The sequence below is a fragment of the Ochlerotatus camptorhynchus genome, unplaced genomic scaffold (assembly GCF_037179485.1).
Source record: "Ochlerotatus camptorhynchus isolate MF236.1 unplaced genomic scaffold, CSIRO-AGI_Acam_v1.1 ptg000539l, whole genome shotgun sequence".
Classification (NCBI taxonomy): domain Eukaryota; kingdom Metazoa; phylum Arthropoda; class Insecta; order Diptera; family Culicidae; genus Ochlerotatus; species Ochlerotatus camptorhynchus.
This window is the reverse complement of record NW_027041022.1, coordinates 1,917,778-1,935,818: the sequence shown is the minus strand read 5'-3', so window position 1 is coordinate 1,935,818 and position 18,041 is coordinate 1,917,778. Positions and strand designations below refer to the sequence as shown.

The 18,041-nt window shown below is 41.6% G+C and overlaps 1 protein-coding gene across 1 annotated transcript in view; it reads right to left on the bottom strand.

Annotated features, from left to right (window-relative positions):
• The window catches only part of LOC135713158 (uncharacterized), a 459,682-nt gene that overhangs the window by 32,315 nt on the left and 409,326 nt on the right, over window positions 1-18,041 (bottom strand). Inside the window, exon 7 of the mRNA XM_065236272.1 lies at window positions 1,715-1,942. Within this exon, the coding sequence (XP_065092344.1) occupies window positions 1,715-1,942 (228 nt within the window). The remainder of the gene's footprint in view (window positions 1-1,714; window positions 1,943-18,041) is intronic.

Genomic DNA, 18,041 nt, shown 5'->3' with positions numbered 1-18,041 from the left:
TCGACTGAAATTGTTAGAGCAGCTGGCAGCAAAAGATTGTAAACAAACCAATACTGCATATGTGTGCGTTCCATAGAGAAAAAGGCTATAGAAAGAAGGTCGCTGCTTAGGTTGCCGAGAATACGTAAATTCCCCTAGTAGATGTAATAAATCCAAACTTAAATTGGATGTACTTAAAGAAATTTGTTTTGCGTGTAGAAGTTTTATGATAGTGCACATGCAACACTTTTCTCCACTAGTATATTCAGCTTTGTGTAAGAAGCGGATTTAAAGCTGTTAAACCGTTCACACGTAAACAGGGTCAATTGGCCGAATGCCATTTGATCGATCGCCGATATGCCGAATACTAATTAATTTTGTTAGATTCCTTTGAGTGAAGGAAGGACAAATCTGCAATTGTATGAGGATATAGGATGGTAATAATCTTATCATAAATAAGTTCTAATTGCTCATAAAATTTTCCAAACGGGATCAAAATTACAAAAATCTTGTTTAACTAAGCTATTTAATTTGCAATTATGGTTTAATTAAACATACTCCCCTCTCGAAACTCGACTCCCAAGTTACGTCACACTTAACCCATCGATTCAGATTAAATGTTTGCTTTAATGTTAGTCCGGATCGACCACATACGCACAACCGACATCAAAACTCATCCCACATGGAGTCAAATTTCGCAAACCACTCGGAAAAACGAGACCCATTTAAAAACACCGAAAGCGACTGACACCACACATATTGAGAGGCACACCAAGAGAGAGAAACAGAGACACGCGCACACACACACATATGTACATGTTGATGAACCGGCTGACTTTCGTCAGTGCTGTGAGGAGGAAGTGGGGTACACCAGAAAAAGCACATCTCGCACACACTGAGAGCAACAGAAACACAATGAGAAGTCGACACCCACACTGGGTGGGTCAGCAGACACCGAGAGGGTGGGAGGATTTAGGATGATGACTATTTTCAGGCATCATTACCCGTCTAAATGTTCGGTGCTGTGGCTCAAATAGGCTGCAGCCTTCGCCGATGGATAGACCAGTGGAGGGGCGTCCAGTATAAATGGTGAACTAGGCATACTGGTCGGACTGGGACGATCCAACTCAGTGGCCGACGACGAGCAGTGCAGTCGTTGGTGGTGCTGCTGGGGCTGATGTTGTAGTAGTAGTTGCTGTTGTTGTTGATGTTGGTGTGGTGGCCTAGGTTGCGGGGAGAGAAAGGGTGAAACGGAGATAGTGGGAATAGCAAGCGATAGGCTTCTTTTCGACGGAAGAAGAAGACTAGAGTTAGACCGAGAAAGTTTGTGCAATGAAGAAATTGAGGGTCTTAGTTCATGATGGTAGTTTGATGAGTTATTTAGAGAAGTAAACAGAAAAGAAAACGATTATTTTCCAACCCATTTCAGTGTGTAATCGGAACAAACGAATCGCACTTCAGTGTGGTAGTTCAAAGTTGCTCTAAAAATAGAACTCAGGGATAGACACAAAGTAATGGCTACTTGTGTTATTACAGCAATAAATGAAAAAAAAAGATAAAATTAATTCTACACTGTTCTACACAGCAATGCATGTATGAACGAACGTTTGAAGTTGGAACGATAAAAATAACAAAGTCGTAAAATTACAATTGTGAGCTCTGTATATATCATGAAAAACCAACCACTTCCGAGGGTATGTGCATTGCGCCTCCATTCTGACTATATCTCACTTACCTTGGTCCCTCTATCCGCACGGCTTCGTCGTCCATTGGCATCCAGGTGCACCGCCTCGCATCTCCGGCCGGCAGCGTGGCACTGCTCCCAGTTACCATCGCAACCCCCGCTCCTCCACCGCCACTCCCCGCCAGGAACGATGTCGGTTTCCGCCGAAAGTACGTATTGTCCAGCTCATCGTCATACTGCTGCAGGATGGATTTCGTGATTGGACCCGGGTTGATGTATCTGAAAATTTATTTTTCACGCAGTCAGTCAAATGGCTGTATTTAACGTTTTATGTCGGGCTTTTTAGATCTGTATTATTATCTTACTAGTCGAACGTGACAAATACTTATTTGGTTTGAATCAAACGCCAAACAAAAGTTTTCATCGTCACCCATGCAGATTTAGGTGCTCTGAGACTGACATATACGAGCGTAAATTTTGACATCGAATTGGACGCAAAATTCAGCTCAATCACATGTACTTTTCGTCGAGCAACGAACTTTCCAGTGTTGGAGCACTTAATTTTACATTACATATGTGTTTACGTGTCATTCTTTGTGTTAAAGATGGATTCCGTCACGTGTAAAATTAGTTATTAGTTATTATTTAAACCAACATCAAAACCTCGGCTCACGTCCGGCATTGAATGATGTGTGTGATGCACGCGTGCTTGAGGGTCAATCGGATGTGTAATGTGTACGCACGTGTCTGATGACACAAATCCGTGATTGATTGTATCGACTGAAATCTGACTAGATCTTTTATATTCAAACATGTCAAACAATCGTAATCTAGAGTTGCACAACTTGTTGACCAACATCAAAGTACAGGAAATTAAAAAAAAAGCAATCAGATGGTCACTTTTTGCTGTCATAATATCTCTGGGATGTGTACAATCACGTTTTCCAGTTCGCAAATGTGTTGTCGGCCTGACTAAGTACACAGAACGTGCTATCCGGATAAAACAAACTGAACCAATAAAAAATAAATTGCGTTCTTGTCTGATAGCAGCTCTATTCAACATTAAACATTTGGTTTTGCAACATTGCATGCTCCAACACTAGTGTCGCTTGTGTTTGCCCCACTGGACACGATAATTAAAATATACGATTACATCAACCCTCAAAACGTGTTTCCCATCCGATGCTACAAATCCTTGCTACAAAGAAATGCTATGCTGGTCTACAAACACACCGAACCAAGTTATATATCTTGGTAAATGGAGCAACAACAGATCAATATAACTCTTCATTACCACCGAGAGTACATGGAGCCCAAGGAGAATGTTCGTCTCAAGCTTGCTAGGGGGGGGGGATTCTTTTTATAGCTTCCACATCCCTTGCTGACTCCCTTCTTCGTTTTCTCCATGCGGCAGATATCACCCTACAAAGAAACAATGGAATCTGAGTTGGGCTGTGTGCAATTTTTATTCATTATCCCATGAATTACATCGCCTCAAGTGATGATAAACCGGCTTCTTATGTCTAACCGACTGGAAGAGCAAAAAATGTGAGGAAAATGTAGGAAGATGCAAATGTCTACATTTTTTCCAGGATTGCATCTGGGCTATCTCAGTTGAAACGATTGCAGTGATCGCCACATAATGATAAGTTGAGCTCTGTTCCGCAAACGTGAAAAATGGTGCAAAATCCGTTCGCTTTATGCAAAATCTATATATTTTATATGACGAGTACGGATTCAGAAGCATATTCCAGATGTATGGATTTTGGTTCCACAGAGGGTGATAAGCGGGCTTGATGGTTACTTGGGTAATCTTAACATTATCTGTAGGACCTTTTCAAAATTAAGGTTCGATTTAAAATGGTGATCTGAATTTGCAAAATGGCATTTTTGGTCACGAGGAACGTTTATGAAAATTTTCATTAAAAAAAAAAAAAAAAAACGAAAATTAATAGATTTGTGAATTTATCTGGATTCGGTCTACATAAGAATTACTATGGCAAAGAGCGTGTTATTTTTTTTACTCCCTATATAAATATATCTATCACAACTTTCTATTTTTCTCAGCTACAGCTTGATTATAATAACTAAAGTAATTAGAGTTTGTAGAAAATGCTATACTCATATAAACAAGAAGCTTTAAAGGTTGATATTTCTGCTAGTACGGAAGTGTGAAAATTGAAAAGAAGTTGACATTTAGCGAAGGGCCATTAATGCCAGAGTACTAGTCAAACACACACTTCTCAACCTAACTCATACATTAATGGATGTGGGGATTTGAAGTTTTTCTTCAAATCCACAGGCAAAAGAGAGCACGTTTGACTGTCTGTGGAATTGTTCTAGTGACGTTTATCACTACCTAAAGCCCCACGTTGCCGAAAGCATTTCGAGGTGCTGGTGTGTTATAATCTAATTCTTTAATTCTAAATTAAATTTAAAAGGTATATAAAATGTTTCACCGAATAATTACTGGCTAACAATAGTTTCTAAAATATCACCAAATCTTTGATTATCGATCAACCATTTATAAACAAAATGTTGGTTAACTTTTAAGTTATGAATAAAACTTATTCAAGGCGAACATGACAAGATTTGTTTTTAAATTATACATCCCAATGCGCAATGTAGTTACTTAGAGTCATTAACGAGTTTGAACTTATCTGAATTACTTGAAAGGCCTTGTTTTCCTCTGCTGTCCGAAGAAGTCGTCTCCACTCTACTCGATCCATGGCCACAGTTCGCCAGCCTTGTAGTCTGCGAAGGGTCCGCAGGTCACCTTCTACTTGGTCGATCCACCTTGCCCGCTGCGCGCCTCTTCTTCTTGTTCCTGTTGGGTCGGTTTCTAGAACCATTTTCACTGGGTCGACGTGCGGCATTCTTACGACGTGCCCAGCCCACCGTAGTCGCCCATTTTTTTTAAATGTGGACGATGGATGGTTCTTCCAGCAGCTGGTGCAATTCGTGGTTCATTCGCCTCCTCCACGTTCCGTCATCCATCTGCACTCCACCGTAGATGGTACGCAACACCTTCCGTTCGAAAACACCAAGGGTGCGTTGGTCCTCCACGAGCATAGTCCAGGTCTCATGGCCGTAAAAGACCACCGGTCTAATCAGCGTCTTGTAGACAGTCAACTTCGTGCGGCGGCGAATTTTATTCGACCGGAGCGTCCTCCGGAGTCCAAAGTAGGCACGCTTCCCTGCCATAATGCGTCTTTGAATTTCTCTGCTGGTATCATTTTCGGCGGTCACCAGTGAGCCCAAATACATGAACTCATCGACCACCTCGATTTCGTCACCGTCAATCTGAACTCGGGGTGGGAGGCTAACATTGTCTTCCCTAGAACCTCTTCCTTTCATGTATTTTGTCTTTGATGCGTTGATGGCAAGTCCAATCCGTCTAGCTTCAGCCTTCAGTCTGATGTACGTTTCCGCCATCGTCTCAAAGTTCCGTGTCATAATGTCAATGTCATCGGCGAAGCCAAGGAGCTGGATGGACTTCCTGAATATCGTGCCACTCGTGTCTATCCCAGCTCTTCTGATCACACCTTCTAACGCGATGTTGAACAGCAGACACGAAAGTCCATCACCCTGCCGTAACCCACTTCGAGGTTCAAAGGGACTCGAGAGTGTCCCCGATATTCAAACAACGCACATCACTCGATCCAACGTCACCTTGACCAATCGCGTCAGTCTATCCGGAAGTCCGTACTCGTGCATAATCTGCCATAGCTGATCTCGATCGATTGTGTCGTATGCGGATTTGAAATCGATGAACAAATGATGTGTGGGCACGTTGTATTCGCGGCATTTCTGCAGAACCTGCCGAATCGCGAAAATTTGGTCCGTGGTAGCGCGGGCACCCATGAATCCCGCCTGGTATTGCCCCATGAACTCTCTTGCATATGGTGACAGACGGCGGCATAGAATTTGGGAGAGTACCTTGTAGGCGGCGCTCAGCAGTGTGATCGCGCGGTAGTTGCAGCAATCCAACTTGTCACCCTTTTTGTAGATTGGGCATACGACACCTTCCATCCACTCCTCCGGTAATATCTCCTCCTCCCAAATCTTGGCAATTACCCTGTGCAGCGCTCTAGCCAGTGCTTCACCACCGTATTTTAATAGCTCACTTGGTAGTTGATCTACACCAGTTGCTTTGTTGTTCTTCAGCCGACCGATCTCCTCCTCAACTTCTTGAAGATCAGGGGCCGGTAGCCTGTCGTCTTCTGCGCGTGCTCCAAGGTCTGTTGTCGTGCCACCTTCGTTTTCTGCTGCTTCACCGTTGAGGTGCTCGTCATAGTACTGCTTCCACCTCTCAATCACCTCACACTCGTTCGTGAGAAAGTTACCGTCCAAGTCCTTGCACATATCGGCTTGCGGCACGTAGCCTTTGCGCGAACTATTTAGCTTCTCGTAGAACTTCCGTGTGCCGTTTACGCGGTACAGATTTTCCATCGCCTCGCGATCTCGGTCTTTCTGCTGACGCTTCTTCCTTTGGAAAACCGAGTTTTGTCTGTTCCGCGCTTGCCTGTATCGCTCCACATTCAATCTCGTGCGGTGTTGCAGCATTCTCGCCCGTGCTGCATTCTTATCCTCTACTAACAGTTTGCATTCGCCGTCAAACCAGTCATTTCTTCGGTCCGGGATTGCAGTACCTAGTGCCGCTGCAGCAGTACTACCTATGGCTGAACGGATGTCCCTCCAGCCATCTTCAAGAGAAGCTGCGCCAAGCTGCTCTTCCTTGGGTAGTGCAACTTCCAGCTGCTGCGCGTAGTCCTGGGCAACTCCGGCGTCCCGCAGTTGCTCAATGTTGGGTCGCGGCGTTCGACTCGGTACTGCAACTAGGTAGTGGTCCGAATCTATGTTCGCACTGCGGTACGTGCGGACGTTGATAATGTCGGAGAAGAATTTCCCGTCGATTAGAACGTGATCGATTTGGTTTTCTTTGTGTTGGTCAGGTGATCTCCAGGTGGCTTTGCGGATATCCTTGCGGGGGAAAAAGGTACTTCGAACTACCATACCCCGAGAGGCTGCAAAGTTCACGCATCGTTGGCCGATCGATACGGCATGCAGGCTGTTTGGCCCGATTGCCGGTCTATACATTACCTCCCGTCCTACCTGAACGTTCATGTCGCCGATGACGATTTTGACGTCCCGTTGCGAACAGCCGTCGTACACCTGCTCCAGCTGCGCATAGAACGCTTCTTTCTCGTCGTCGGGTCTCCCTTCGTGTGGGCAGTGCACGTTGATGATGCTGTAGTTGAAGAAACGGCCCTTAATCCTCAACTTGCACATCCTCGCGTTGATCGGCTGCCAACCAATCACGCGTTGGCGCATCTTACCCAGCACTACAAAGCCGGTTCCCAGCTCTGGTAGAAAGTAGCCGCTCGATGCCCGCTTTTCCATACCTTTTGTCCCGTCCAGCAAAGTTCCTGCAGTGCTACGACTTCGAAGTTGCGTGGTTGAAGTTCGTCATAGATTAATCTATCGCAACCCGGGAAGCCGAGCGATTTGCAGTTCCATGTTCCATGTATATTAGTCCTTATTTCGTCGCGTAGGTCTGTGCCGATTGTTCCGATCCGTATTTCTTTCTTCGGTATTTGCAACTTTGTTTTTTTTTTCAGGGCGGCTTCTTGGGCCTGCCCCAACCCCCTGTCTCGCCGGGGGACCATCGTGCACAGCTCTGTTTAGAGTCCCACGCTGGCACTAGGACGGTGATCAGCCGCTCCTAACATGGAGAACAGACGCCGTTTTGAGCCGCACCTCCATGGTGAACAGACGCTCGGGTTTGGTGAAGCATTTCCTCTATCACCGTACTATGGTTACCGCGCCAGTGTTCACGTCGCACCTCTTCACTTTGCTATTGCCGGACTGGAAACATTGCCCAGGCTACACCACCCAGCTGTGTCCATGTTTCAGCTGGTAGTCTTTTGTTATCATATGACTCGAGGAGGCGTGAAGTAGGAACTTGTGAGGACCAGGGCTAGGTATTCCGCTCCTTCCAGGTTGTCAACTTACCATTTTGAAGATGCTACTTTCAAATAACAGACTAAAGTAGTAATTTTTATACGATAAATGAGGAGTTGAAAGCATAGAATTGATAGTTCCGTTTAGAGTACGGTAGTGTGAAAATTGCATATAGAGAATAGAGAGTAGAAAGCGAGCTAGGACAACTTTTAGGAAGGTACAAATCGGTTTTTTCATCTCTCTTTACCTAGCTTCCCCCTTGGGAGAGGGATGGTAAGGGGTGTCCCCCCCCCCCCGCCACCACTGATAAAAAGAGATGATCGCGGACCGCTCAAGTACCAACGATGTGTTTGAAACAGTTCTACCGATTTTTACCGCACTCCAGTTGTTATCTGAAGGAAGGCATTCAGTCGTAGGTTTGGAAATTGCAGCTATTGTTACCTCTACCACGGTATGTGCTGCTGTCATCGTTGACTTGACGATCTCAAGGGGACACGGGTAGGGTAGGTGCTGCTACTCTCTACTCTCTATATGCAATTTTCACACTGCCGTACTCTAAACGGAACTATCAATTCTACACTTTCATCTCCTCATCTATCGTATAAAAATTACCACTTTAGTCTGTTATTTGAAATAAGTATCATTAACTACATTTCTTCTAATAATTCATATTTATTGACCATTTTTGTATGACATTTCAAGTATTTAAAGAGCAAAAATCAGCGATGTGTTTTTTTTTTTCGTTTTGACGTAGACTACGTCTTACGGGAAGATACTGGGGGTAAATCGGAAATCTAAAATTGCGACCGTCACGAAAAGGTGTAAGGTTTTGAACGCTTATAACTTGGTCATTTATAGATGAAATTAAACTCCAAACACACCAATCGATAGAAAATAACTCTCAAAATTTGCAAAAATGAATGTTTTGACAATTTTCTTCAAAAAGCATCGTTGAAAAATGTACATAAAAAGTGATGATTGTATTACTGTTTCAATGAAATAAACGTTTTCTCCAAACTAAGTCGTCATAATCGATTACCATTTGGTTGCGCATCATTTTGCTTGAACATGCAAAACTATATAAGTGCTCTGCTGTCGTTGGTCTGCTCATTAAAGCTTCGGATGGCAAGGAGAAAATCAGGAAAAGGTAGAATTTTTCCCTCTGCCTCTGCTGAACATTACCGCTGTCATGCAAGAGCGCTGCTGTTGCGAATCCGCTCATTTTGAGAGAAAATTTGCATGTCATGTATGTATCCTGTCTGCGGTGGGGCTTAGAAAGTAGTTTTTGTGCAGAGTATGTAAAAAGGATGGATTTCGGATGTTGTATACAAATTACCGATGCATTACTGTAGGAACTATAAAAATCCTATGAATTTACACGCTAGTGTTCGTGAGATTCTGCTTGGCGAACTGAATTTTGATGATTTTAGGCCGTCCCTGTTATGAAGTGGGATCCAGAGGGACGGTAGAAATTCATTTACATGTCTTTAAGTAGAGCTTAACATTGTTGTTTGTTACAAAATTCATGCTCCAAGTGGAGAAGCGAGTTTCTGGGTGGTGCTGTGTTTAATTCGGTCCAACAAAAATTAAACCTCTGAAAATGGATTGGAGCGTCTTTGTGTAAATGCAAGAATGGCAAAAAGTTAAGAGATATATTTCTGAATACTTGTAGTTCTAGTTCCTCAATATGTGGTTAAGAGGCGGATAAATTCCTGCGTTAAGCTATCCAATGAACATTTAGAATTATGATCCTGCTTGGATGGACGAATTTTTGATTGCTTGATGTAGCAAATTATGATTAAATATTGAACATGGACCAAACTTTCTAATTTTGTGAAAGCACAACTCTGAATTGGATTATGCTGATGGAAAGAAAGTGAGGGGGAAATTCCAACTAACCAACCGACTAATAATGCGCCAAAGCCCTGTATTAGTCGTATGTTAGTATTATATAACAAAACCAATCCAAATTAGTGGGCTTGTTGGTTACCTCCCAAGTAACAATTTGGGTTTTAAAAGGGTACTGTAGACCATGATTTAGACTTGTAGAGTGCTTTAAAACCGCAATAAAACATACAATGTTACTTAAGCTGGGATGTGCAATACATGCTTGTGAACGATTTCCCACTGCGATCAAGGGTTTGATTAAACGTGTTATCTATAACAAATGTCCATGGGATGTTCATTGAAATGTGCACGGGATGTTCTTTAGAGGGAATGACACTAATGAAGACTGCACATTGTAGTCAAAATACGTAGCTATCATGGATACTAAAATCAATTAAGTGGAATAAAATGGAAGACAACCTTTTGTGCTGTTTAATTTATAACTGTAAGCCGAAATATTGGATTTAAAACTGGCATCAGACATGGGCTTCCGGTCCTTATACGTCACCCTGATTCTAAAAATACCCAAATTGTGGGGTATGTGATAGTATTTAATATTTTTTTCTGTAAGCTGATGCCGCCATCTCATAGAGATGAACTAGCCAACGGTTAAAAATCTCTCTAAGAAAGTAAAAAAAAAAAAATGCCGGCATCTTGGATTTCAAAATGGCGTAATATATAGATTTTCGGTTACTAAACTTCACCTCGATTCTAAAAATAGCAATATTGTAGGGTAATTGACAATATTTTCAAAACCTTTTTTTTTTTCGAAGTAAATCCCAAATAAGGAGGCTTGTTTTTACGAAGTAAACCCCAAACAACGAGTTTGATTAACAAACTCCCAATCAGGGGCCTTCCATTTATTTTGGCTAACAAAATGTTTTATGAAATTATGGAACAATAAGATATTTTGATAATATTTTGTTTGTCCTTATTCATTTCTTTATTTAACGTCGGTCTCTGTTCCGCAATCTAGTGCCAATCACCAAAGGACATCGATTGTCATCCATTATCGGTAATCGAATGTGCAGGAAGGCAGCTTCCAAACCATGGGCATTGAAATGTGCACGGGGAATATATTTTATAACGGAGGATTAAAGACAAGTTTTTCATTTGCAGAAATATCCCTAAAGGAAAGTCCAGAAACAGTCAGAAAAATAACTAATAATGGTGAGGAAATTGACATGTCAAGGAGAGGAAGTGGAATAAATTGAGGAAATAAGTTACTTCTACTGTATTTTAAATCAATATCATGAAAAATGCACGAGAAGTTCACTAAACATCACAACGTAGTCTACGTCAACCATGCGGTCGTGTCTTGTACAGAACCCCACCATTTTTTTAGATTTATTTTTTGAAGTTATCAAGTTTTGGGTTTCAGTGTTCACTCGGCTGTCAACAAATGCAGACCACTCTCGATGTGTGCTACGCGATCGTCTGTTTACTCGGCAGCAACCATTGTGTGGTCCTCCTCATTGTTCTTCATCAGCAGTTCTTTCGGTCGATGCGTCGTCGACTTTGGAAAGCAACCGTTTCGTGATGAGTGTGTGAGTGCTGACCACGTTTTGCGTCCATTGCTGCAATGGACGCGCTCTGACCCTCGTTGGCGTACAACAATTTGCCATACAATGAAACTACTGGAAGCGGCTCCAGTTCTGATGGAGGAGGCTTTTTGGATAGCGGAAGATAAAGTGTTTATTGTGTTGTACCTTTTGACTATAGCTTTAAGATGTATTGTATAGTGACCATGAATCCTCGGCTCTGTTAAGTTAATTCGGTTGAGCCTTATCAAATAAATTAATAAAGTTTTGGGATTTTGCTCAATACTCCTATGCAACTAGACTACCATGCAGAGTTGAGACTTATCACAATCACGATCGTCAAACAGATGATGGTAGACTATTGGTAGTAATGCTTGGTACATTTCTATCAATGTGCTCGTAGAAGCTCTCTCGATGACCATCCATCAAATTGTCGAAAGAAGTAAAAAGCAACTGATGAATGTCGTCTTCGGTGGTGATCCATCATTGATTTGTTTATTCCCGACAATCACGACACTCAATGTGCTCGTTTTGAAGCAGTTGCTTGCTTATGTGAGTGTGTTGGTGAGTGAGCCCAACAGCTTCCGTTTAATTTTGCCTGCTTTGTTTGTAACTCGCGCAGTCGCGCTTGCCAAGATAAACTTGGAATGCGTAGGCATTGTTTTCATTTTTTTTCTGTTGTTTCGCTTTTTCTCGTCATCGTACTGCAGAAATTTTAACTGTTTTCGTTGTGCTTTACATCATTAGCAGCGAGTGTTACGTTTTGCCTGTAAGCAAGCGACCATTACTGGTGATAGTCGTTTGCCATGGCTCTGCTCTCACTGCGTTACAAAACGTTTTGTCAGCGATAGTCGGTGGATGCGTTGACGAGTGTCAAATGAGTGTCATGATATTTTGCATCACTGCTACCATGCGTCGTTACACAGGAGTGCAACTTCGGATCAGAAAGTGGCTCCACTTGTCATTTGCGAACACTAGCGCACCTAGCGGTAGAAGGCATATTATGCCTGCAGTTAAGCTAGGCAGCATGCTATGATAGTGTGAGTGCACATGGAAAACCCGTGTGGAACGCAACCACAACACATTGCTTGTTGAGCAGAAAAACGAACCACTTTTTGATTCACCGATTTGTTTTCACTTCCCCCTCTGTTCTGTGGTCGTTACCATGATACAGTCGCTACAAATCAATGGAGATGCATGGTAGTCTGTCGCATAAGAGTATTGAAAGAAAACCCATAGCTTGATAACTTCAAAAAAATATAACTCAAAATCGAAAAAAAAAACAAATCGTTGATTTTTCAACACTTTGTGTAAAAAAGGCTTAACTTTCAAAGAAAAATATAAAATCAAATTGCGGCCTCTATCTACAAACCACAAAATCGTTTAAAAAAAAAGCAAAAACAATCAATGTTTTTCAATACATATTCATAATATTTTTTATATCATTATATTTTCCAAAAAATTGACCTTTTATTTCGGATTTTGATCTTTGAAATCAAGCAGGTGAAAAAGGAATCACCGAAAAAAAAATAGATTTTTTGGACCACCCTAACATGGAAATAGTCACCATAATGATGAAATAAATAGAAAATACGGGTCTTATATTTTGCGATAAGGAACAAAAGAACCAATTTTTACGAAATTCTGAGAACCACTATATCGTTTTGCTATGGAATGGCTGATTACAGATATGCAATTTGCAAATGTTTCGCGACATCCTGATCCTGTAATGTGGTTGCCGGAAGGTTTATAAAATAATTTTGTGATTTTTATATTAACTTATTTACGAACAAAGTTTGATTCTTCTAGAAAATCATCTTATAATCATCTCGTGAAGGTTTTTCCACAAAAATATGTACTCTGGAAAAACTTACTTGTACGCTGCAGGCCGTTGCAAGAACTGCTATTAAATTCCTTTTTAAATTTTGGGTAACTTACGATTACAGTAGTAAACCCTAAAAGCCAGGTCCCATTGCTTGAACTGTAAGCCGGCTTTAAGGCTGAAATAGCTCTCTACCCTGTATTGAACTTTTCCGTTTCCCTCAACTTGTGACTCAAATTTAAAACCTCAATCTTTAGCAAGCACAGTGCTGTGGCTTTGTATGCGATTCAAATTAATCTAATCTAATCTTGCCGACAGAAATATGATCTAGGAAACTTGGGTCATGTCACTCGCCTTGCTCATTCTTCCCTCGGTAGTCGTCGACAGTGTGTGAAAAAAAAGCTGCAAAAACTTTTTCCCTCATTTCTATTCAGTCAGGTGCAAACCGGCTGCTGCTCGCTATTCACCGCCACCGACCGACCGGTTCGCAATCCAACCGGAAGTGGTACCTACATGCAAACTCCAACTTAATCCAACCCGCACGTTTTTCCGAGGTGACTCCAGGAGCCATATTTTTCCACCAGCAGCCAAGGGAAAGAAAGTTTTTATTTTATTTTCTTCCTCGCCACGGGAATTTCATCGTCGTTGTCATCAGTGTCGTCTATTATTCAAAGCTCTGCCGTGGTGGGTGAAAAAGTCTCCCTATTCTTCCGGGCAGAAGCGTTTAAAGCGATAGGAACATTCTCACTTTTCCAGCTTTCAGATTTCTTGGTGTTGCACGGGTTTCGCATGTGGAGCAAGAAGAGACACCACTAATCTGCATGTATTATTCCTCCAAATTAATTCAATTCCGACAGTCAGGAAGATTTTTTTGGCATTGCTTTCACGTGTTCCTATATCTGTTTTCGAGAGAAAGAACGACTGTTTGCTACTTTGCAAAGCAGGTGATGATGCCAATTCAACAATGGTTGGGGAAATTGGAGAGAAAAGTTATTCTTATGACTCAATCGTATTCAGTTGGAGCAGTTTTTATGACCTCTAGGAGGAGCGCTATATTCCATTCAATGATATCAGGGAGAATAAAGTAAGGAATGGCTATATATCGTGGCTGGAATATTTATGTGAAAGAATACAATAGATTTTCCCTTGATGATACCTGCGAGCTTCACACCACAGAATTACAATGAGCTCTGTATACTCAAGCCTTGAATCAATATTTGTTAAAGAAACTCTTTACAATCTCCACTGTTGCTGTAACTATTTGGCTCGTAAAATCGAGCAAGCATCGACCACAAAATCAAATAAAACAATCATCCTATTGGCAAACATTATTTCTAACCTTGTGATAAAGTACGAACCACAGCCACTGCCACTGCTGTGATGCAGAGCGACCCTGCTGTCGCAGCCTCAATAGAATGCATTTTCTCTGCAAACGTGCGCTTTGCGACACGAAGATAAAACCCATCGACCGAACCACTAACCTCACCCGTCAAGCCCCGCAGCATCCTGTAGCAATTTGCCCAAGGATCTACTCGTACATTCTTATCTCACTTTCAGCAACCGTCCTGGGGATGCAATTTTATTCACTCCGCTTTCGTTCGATACGTCCCCGGTGCCCGGTGCATTGATTCAGATCGAATCTGATGCGGCCATCATTGAACACTACCTAGGTGACATATACAACGTGGTATGCGGTATGTCCATACGGATGTCGACGGGACGGGGCCATATGAGACTTCCTGGGTGATGGTCATACGATGGTGATTAGGGTGGGTCAACTTTATATCTCTTTCAATCCCCAACAACTATGCCAAATTTGAACGAATTTGGATAGATTTGGATTTGAGGGAGATTTCAAGAGTGTTTTTTTTTGGGATATGTATGGGACTTGGATTGGGAAAACTATGCAGAACATTGGTTTGAGTTATGCGCAAAAAGTTATTATTGTTTTACTAAAAGTCAAGTGCTTAGACGAGCTTAGTAAATGAATAGTTTCTTCCGTTTCCCATACATTTACCCATGCGAAGTTTAAAGTTCTCCTGCAAATCTAGATCTTAACCGAATTCGTTCAAATCTAGCACAGTTGTTGGGACTTATATACAAATCGAAATAGCAGTAGGGAGCAGGGGTTTGTGATCCACCATACAAATTCAACCCACCCTAATGGAGATGTTGCTGCATCATTGCTTTGCGCAGTTGTAGCCATAAGGGTGTGCTGATTTTATGACTCCAATGAACGGTAGCATCTGAGAGATGCCATTTCAACGATAAACTCAACCTGCGTAACCGGAGGAATTTTTTGGGGTAAAACAAAAATCCGATAACTAGCTTTCAGCTCAGTCGATTCGGGTTTTATTTCGCTCATGTTGCACAACCCCCGAATTGCTTAAGCTTCTTGCAGTCATTACTCATAAGCAATTACTGCAAGCAGATTTCATCCATCGTGATTTCTTGCATCGCAAAGTTGCTGCCATTAATCAGCTGTAAATAAATGTTTTTCGGAATAATGGAACTTTTAGATGTTATGATGATATTTTGTAATTGAAAGTTACAATAAGGGGTTGTAAAGTGTGTTTGACACATGAAACCTATCAATTTTGCTTTAAAAGAGTCGGTAATGCCCGATGTAATGTTCGAATGCCGTATGATAGAAGGATTTGAGGCTCGATTCTCATTGTCAACAATTAACTTTTTAAGCCAGTTTGTCAATCGTTATTTGAATGATTAGCACTCTGTTAGATTCTTTAATTTCGTCTTGTTCTGCGAGCTGGACTAATTTCTGATGGCTGACTTCTAAGGTTCCTGTGTTAAGGCTCCATCTCTATGAGCTTCAACATGCCATCTCACATAGCAATTTTCCTTTGATAATGTATGTGATCAACCAATCTCCACTTATCGACTCGAAATTCTTTTGATAATGACAACGGAGCTCATCATTACAGATCTCGTAGTGAAGTTATCAAGCACGAATGAGAATTTAGCTGGAAAGGTTAGCTATTTACAGACTGAAATTAAACCTTTAGAGAAAAATGTCTTCTACAAAGCTGTTCCTCGGAATTAGAACCTCATTTTGGATTCAATTAGGGGTGGTCCTTTATATAATTGAAATTAAAAAAATGTTTTTTGCATGAGTATACATTCTCCAGCAAAGTTGTAGCACAGCTAATTTTAAGCTATTTTGTAAAAAAAAACTTTTTATGTATGGCTTGAATTGACCAATTTAGAGCAAATTTCCTCAATTGACTTAAAAGCTACCCCGTTTGTGTTGCGTTAACGTAAATTTGACAGTTGACAATAGATTTGGGTAGCTATTCACAGTATCTCTACAAAAAAAGGTTGCTCGATTTTTTTTTTAAATTTAATACATCTCAGTAAAGTTTTCTTCGGATAACATTTACATCTTTTAAAGATGCATTTTGTGGATCTTCTATGAAGTCAATGTGACTTCGATAATTGTTTAAATACAATTGGGAGTTATTTATTTATTTAAAGATATATAGACGATGCAGAAGAAGCATATAGCGAGGGATGAACGAGAGTAGTGAGTGATCGAGCTGTGCTGGTGGTTCTTGTGAAGATTTTATCTATTTTTCAACTCGACACGGTTTTTTGAACTGTAAGCTGCTTTATCAATTACCACTGAAGATCAAACATATGGAATTCTACGCTCTGGATTTGCCATAACACCACCTTTAAACGATAAATTTTTGGCGAAATTTGTGATTGGATTCTATCGACCGGTAGCCATTGCTGTTATTCGTTTCTCGGGTTTGGTTCATCCGTCGTTCGTGTTCGTATAGTTGGAACTCACAATGTGTTCATCTAGCCTTTCTGTTAATCACGTCAGCAAAACAAACCAATTCTATTATGGTGAAAGGCAATACAAACTCTTTCCTTCCCCTGGGGAAAGGCAATGACGGAAATGTGCACAAACGATCGCGAGAGGACCTGGACAAAACTGTCCGTAGGCAGGACATGTTCGAGAACACCAACGCGAAAATTGATTAGTGCAAAAAGGATCTGCAAGTGGAAATTTCGACGCTACGTGAAGATGTTCAGCTATTCAAGTCGGAGTGCACCAGTGAAATCAACAGGCTCTCTTCATCAGTTACCAAAATGCGCGCTGATGTCCGGCAGAACTACGACCGAATCCGAGCTGTTGAAAAGTGTAACGATCTGCTGCTAGCTGGTATTCCATACGCTGCAAACGAGGACGTGAATGAGATCTCAAGAAGGATTGCGGTCGCTCTTGGATATGGTGAACAAAACATGCCATTGATCTACGCTAAACGTTTGGCCAGAGGAAAAATCGTTATCGGTGCTACTCTCCTCCAATAGCACTGCAATTTGCTTTCAAGCTGGCTCGAGATGACTTTTTTCGTCGGTATTTCTCTGTGCGCAACCTATCATTGATTCACGTTGGGTTCAATGTTGATAGACGAATCTACCTCAATGAAAATCTACCAGAAGAAGCTCGAAAAATCAAGGGTAAAGCTATCAGTCTGCGACGTTCGGGAAAATTGCATGCCGTATTTACCAAGGATGGATGTGTGTTCGTCAAGCCTGCGGTGGATGCTGAGGCAGTTTTGGTGCGTTCATTGGAGGATCTGTCCGAGCTATCCTAAAAGTTATACCTTTCCTTCAAAGCTTTTGTTTCTCCTTCCAAAACATTTCCTTGATTCCATTCCTATGTATATCCGTCTCTTCTTCCTTCCTAAAAGTCAAAAGGGGATGGGGAGATTTGTTGCTGTTATCACTGTTGCTGCTTGATCTGGTTCCTGGTTGCTGCGGATACTGCTGCTGATGCTGTGCTGTTATTGTTGTTGCTGCTGTTGCTACTGATGTTTCCGTGGCTTATACTTTTCGTCACTTGAACCACTTCATAGTAATCAATGGATTGAGATGTTGAAGATATCAAATGTTATTCGAATGCTTATTCATTACTCTATTTAATTGTTGATTCCTGTGGGTTGGGCTGTATGACGCATTCGTGCTGGATTTCACTTCCTTTGGTTTCTCTTGATGTTGGGTAGTGATTCCAACAATGCTCCTGCAAATAGTTGTATTCCTCGTGTTGTGATGAACTGTGCTCTCAGGTCAAATAATTTAAATGTGTGTCATATTAATATCCAAAGTCTTTGTGCGCGTCAATTAAGTAAGTTTA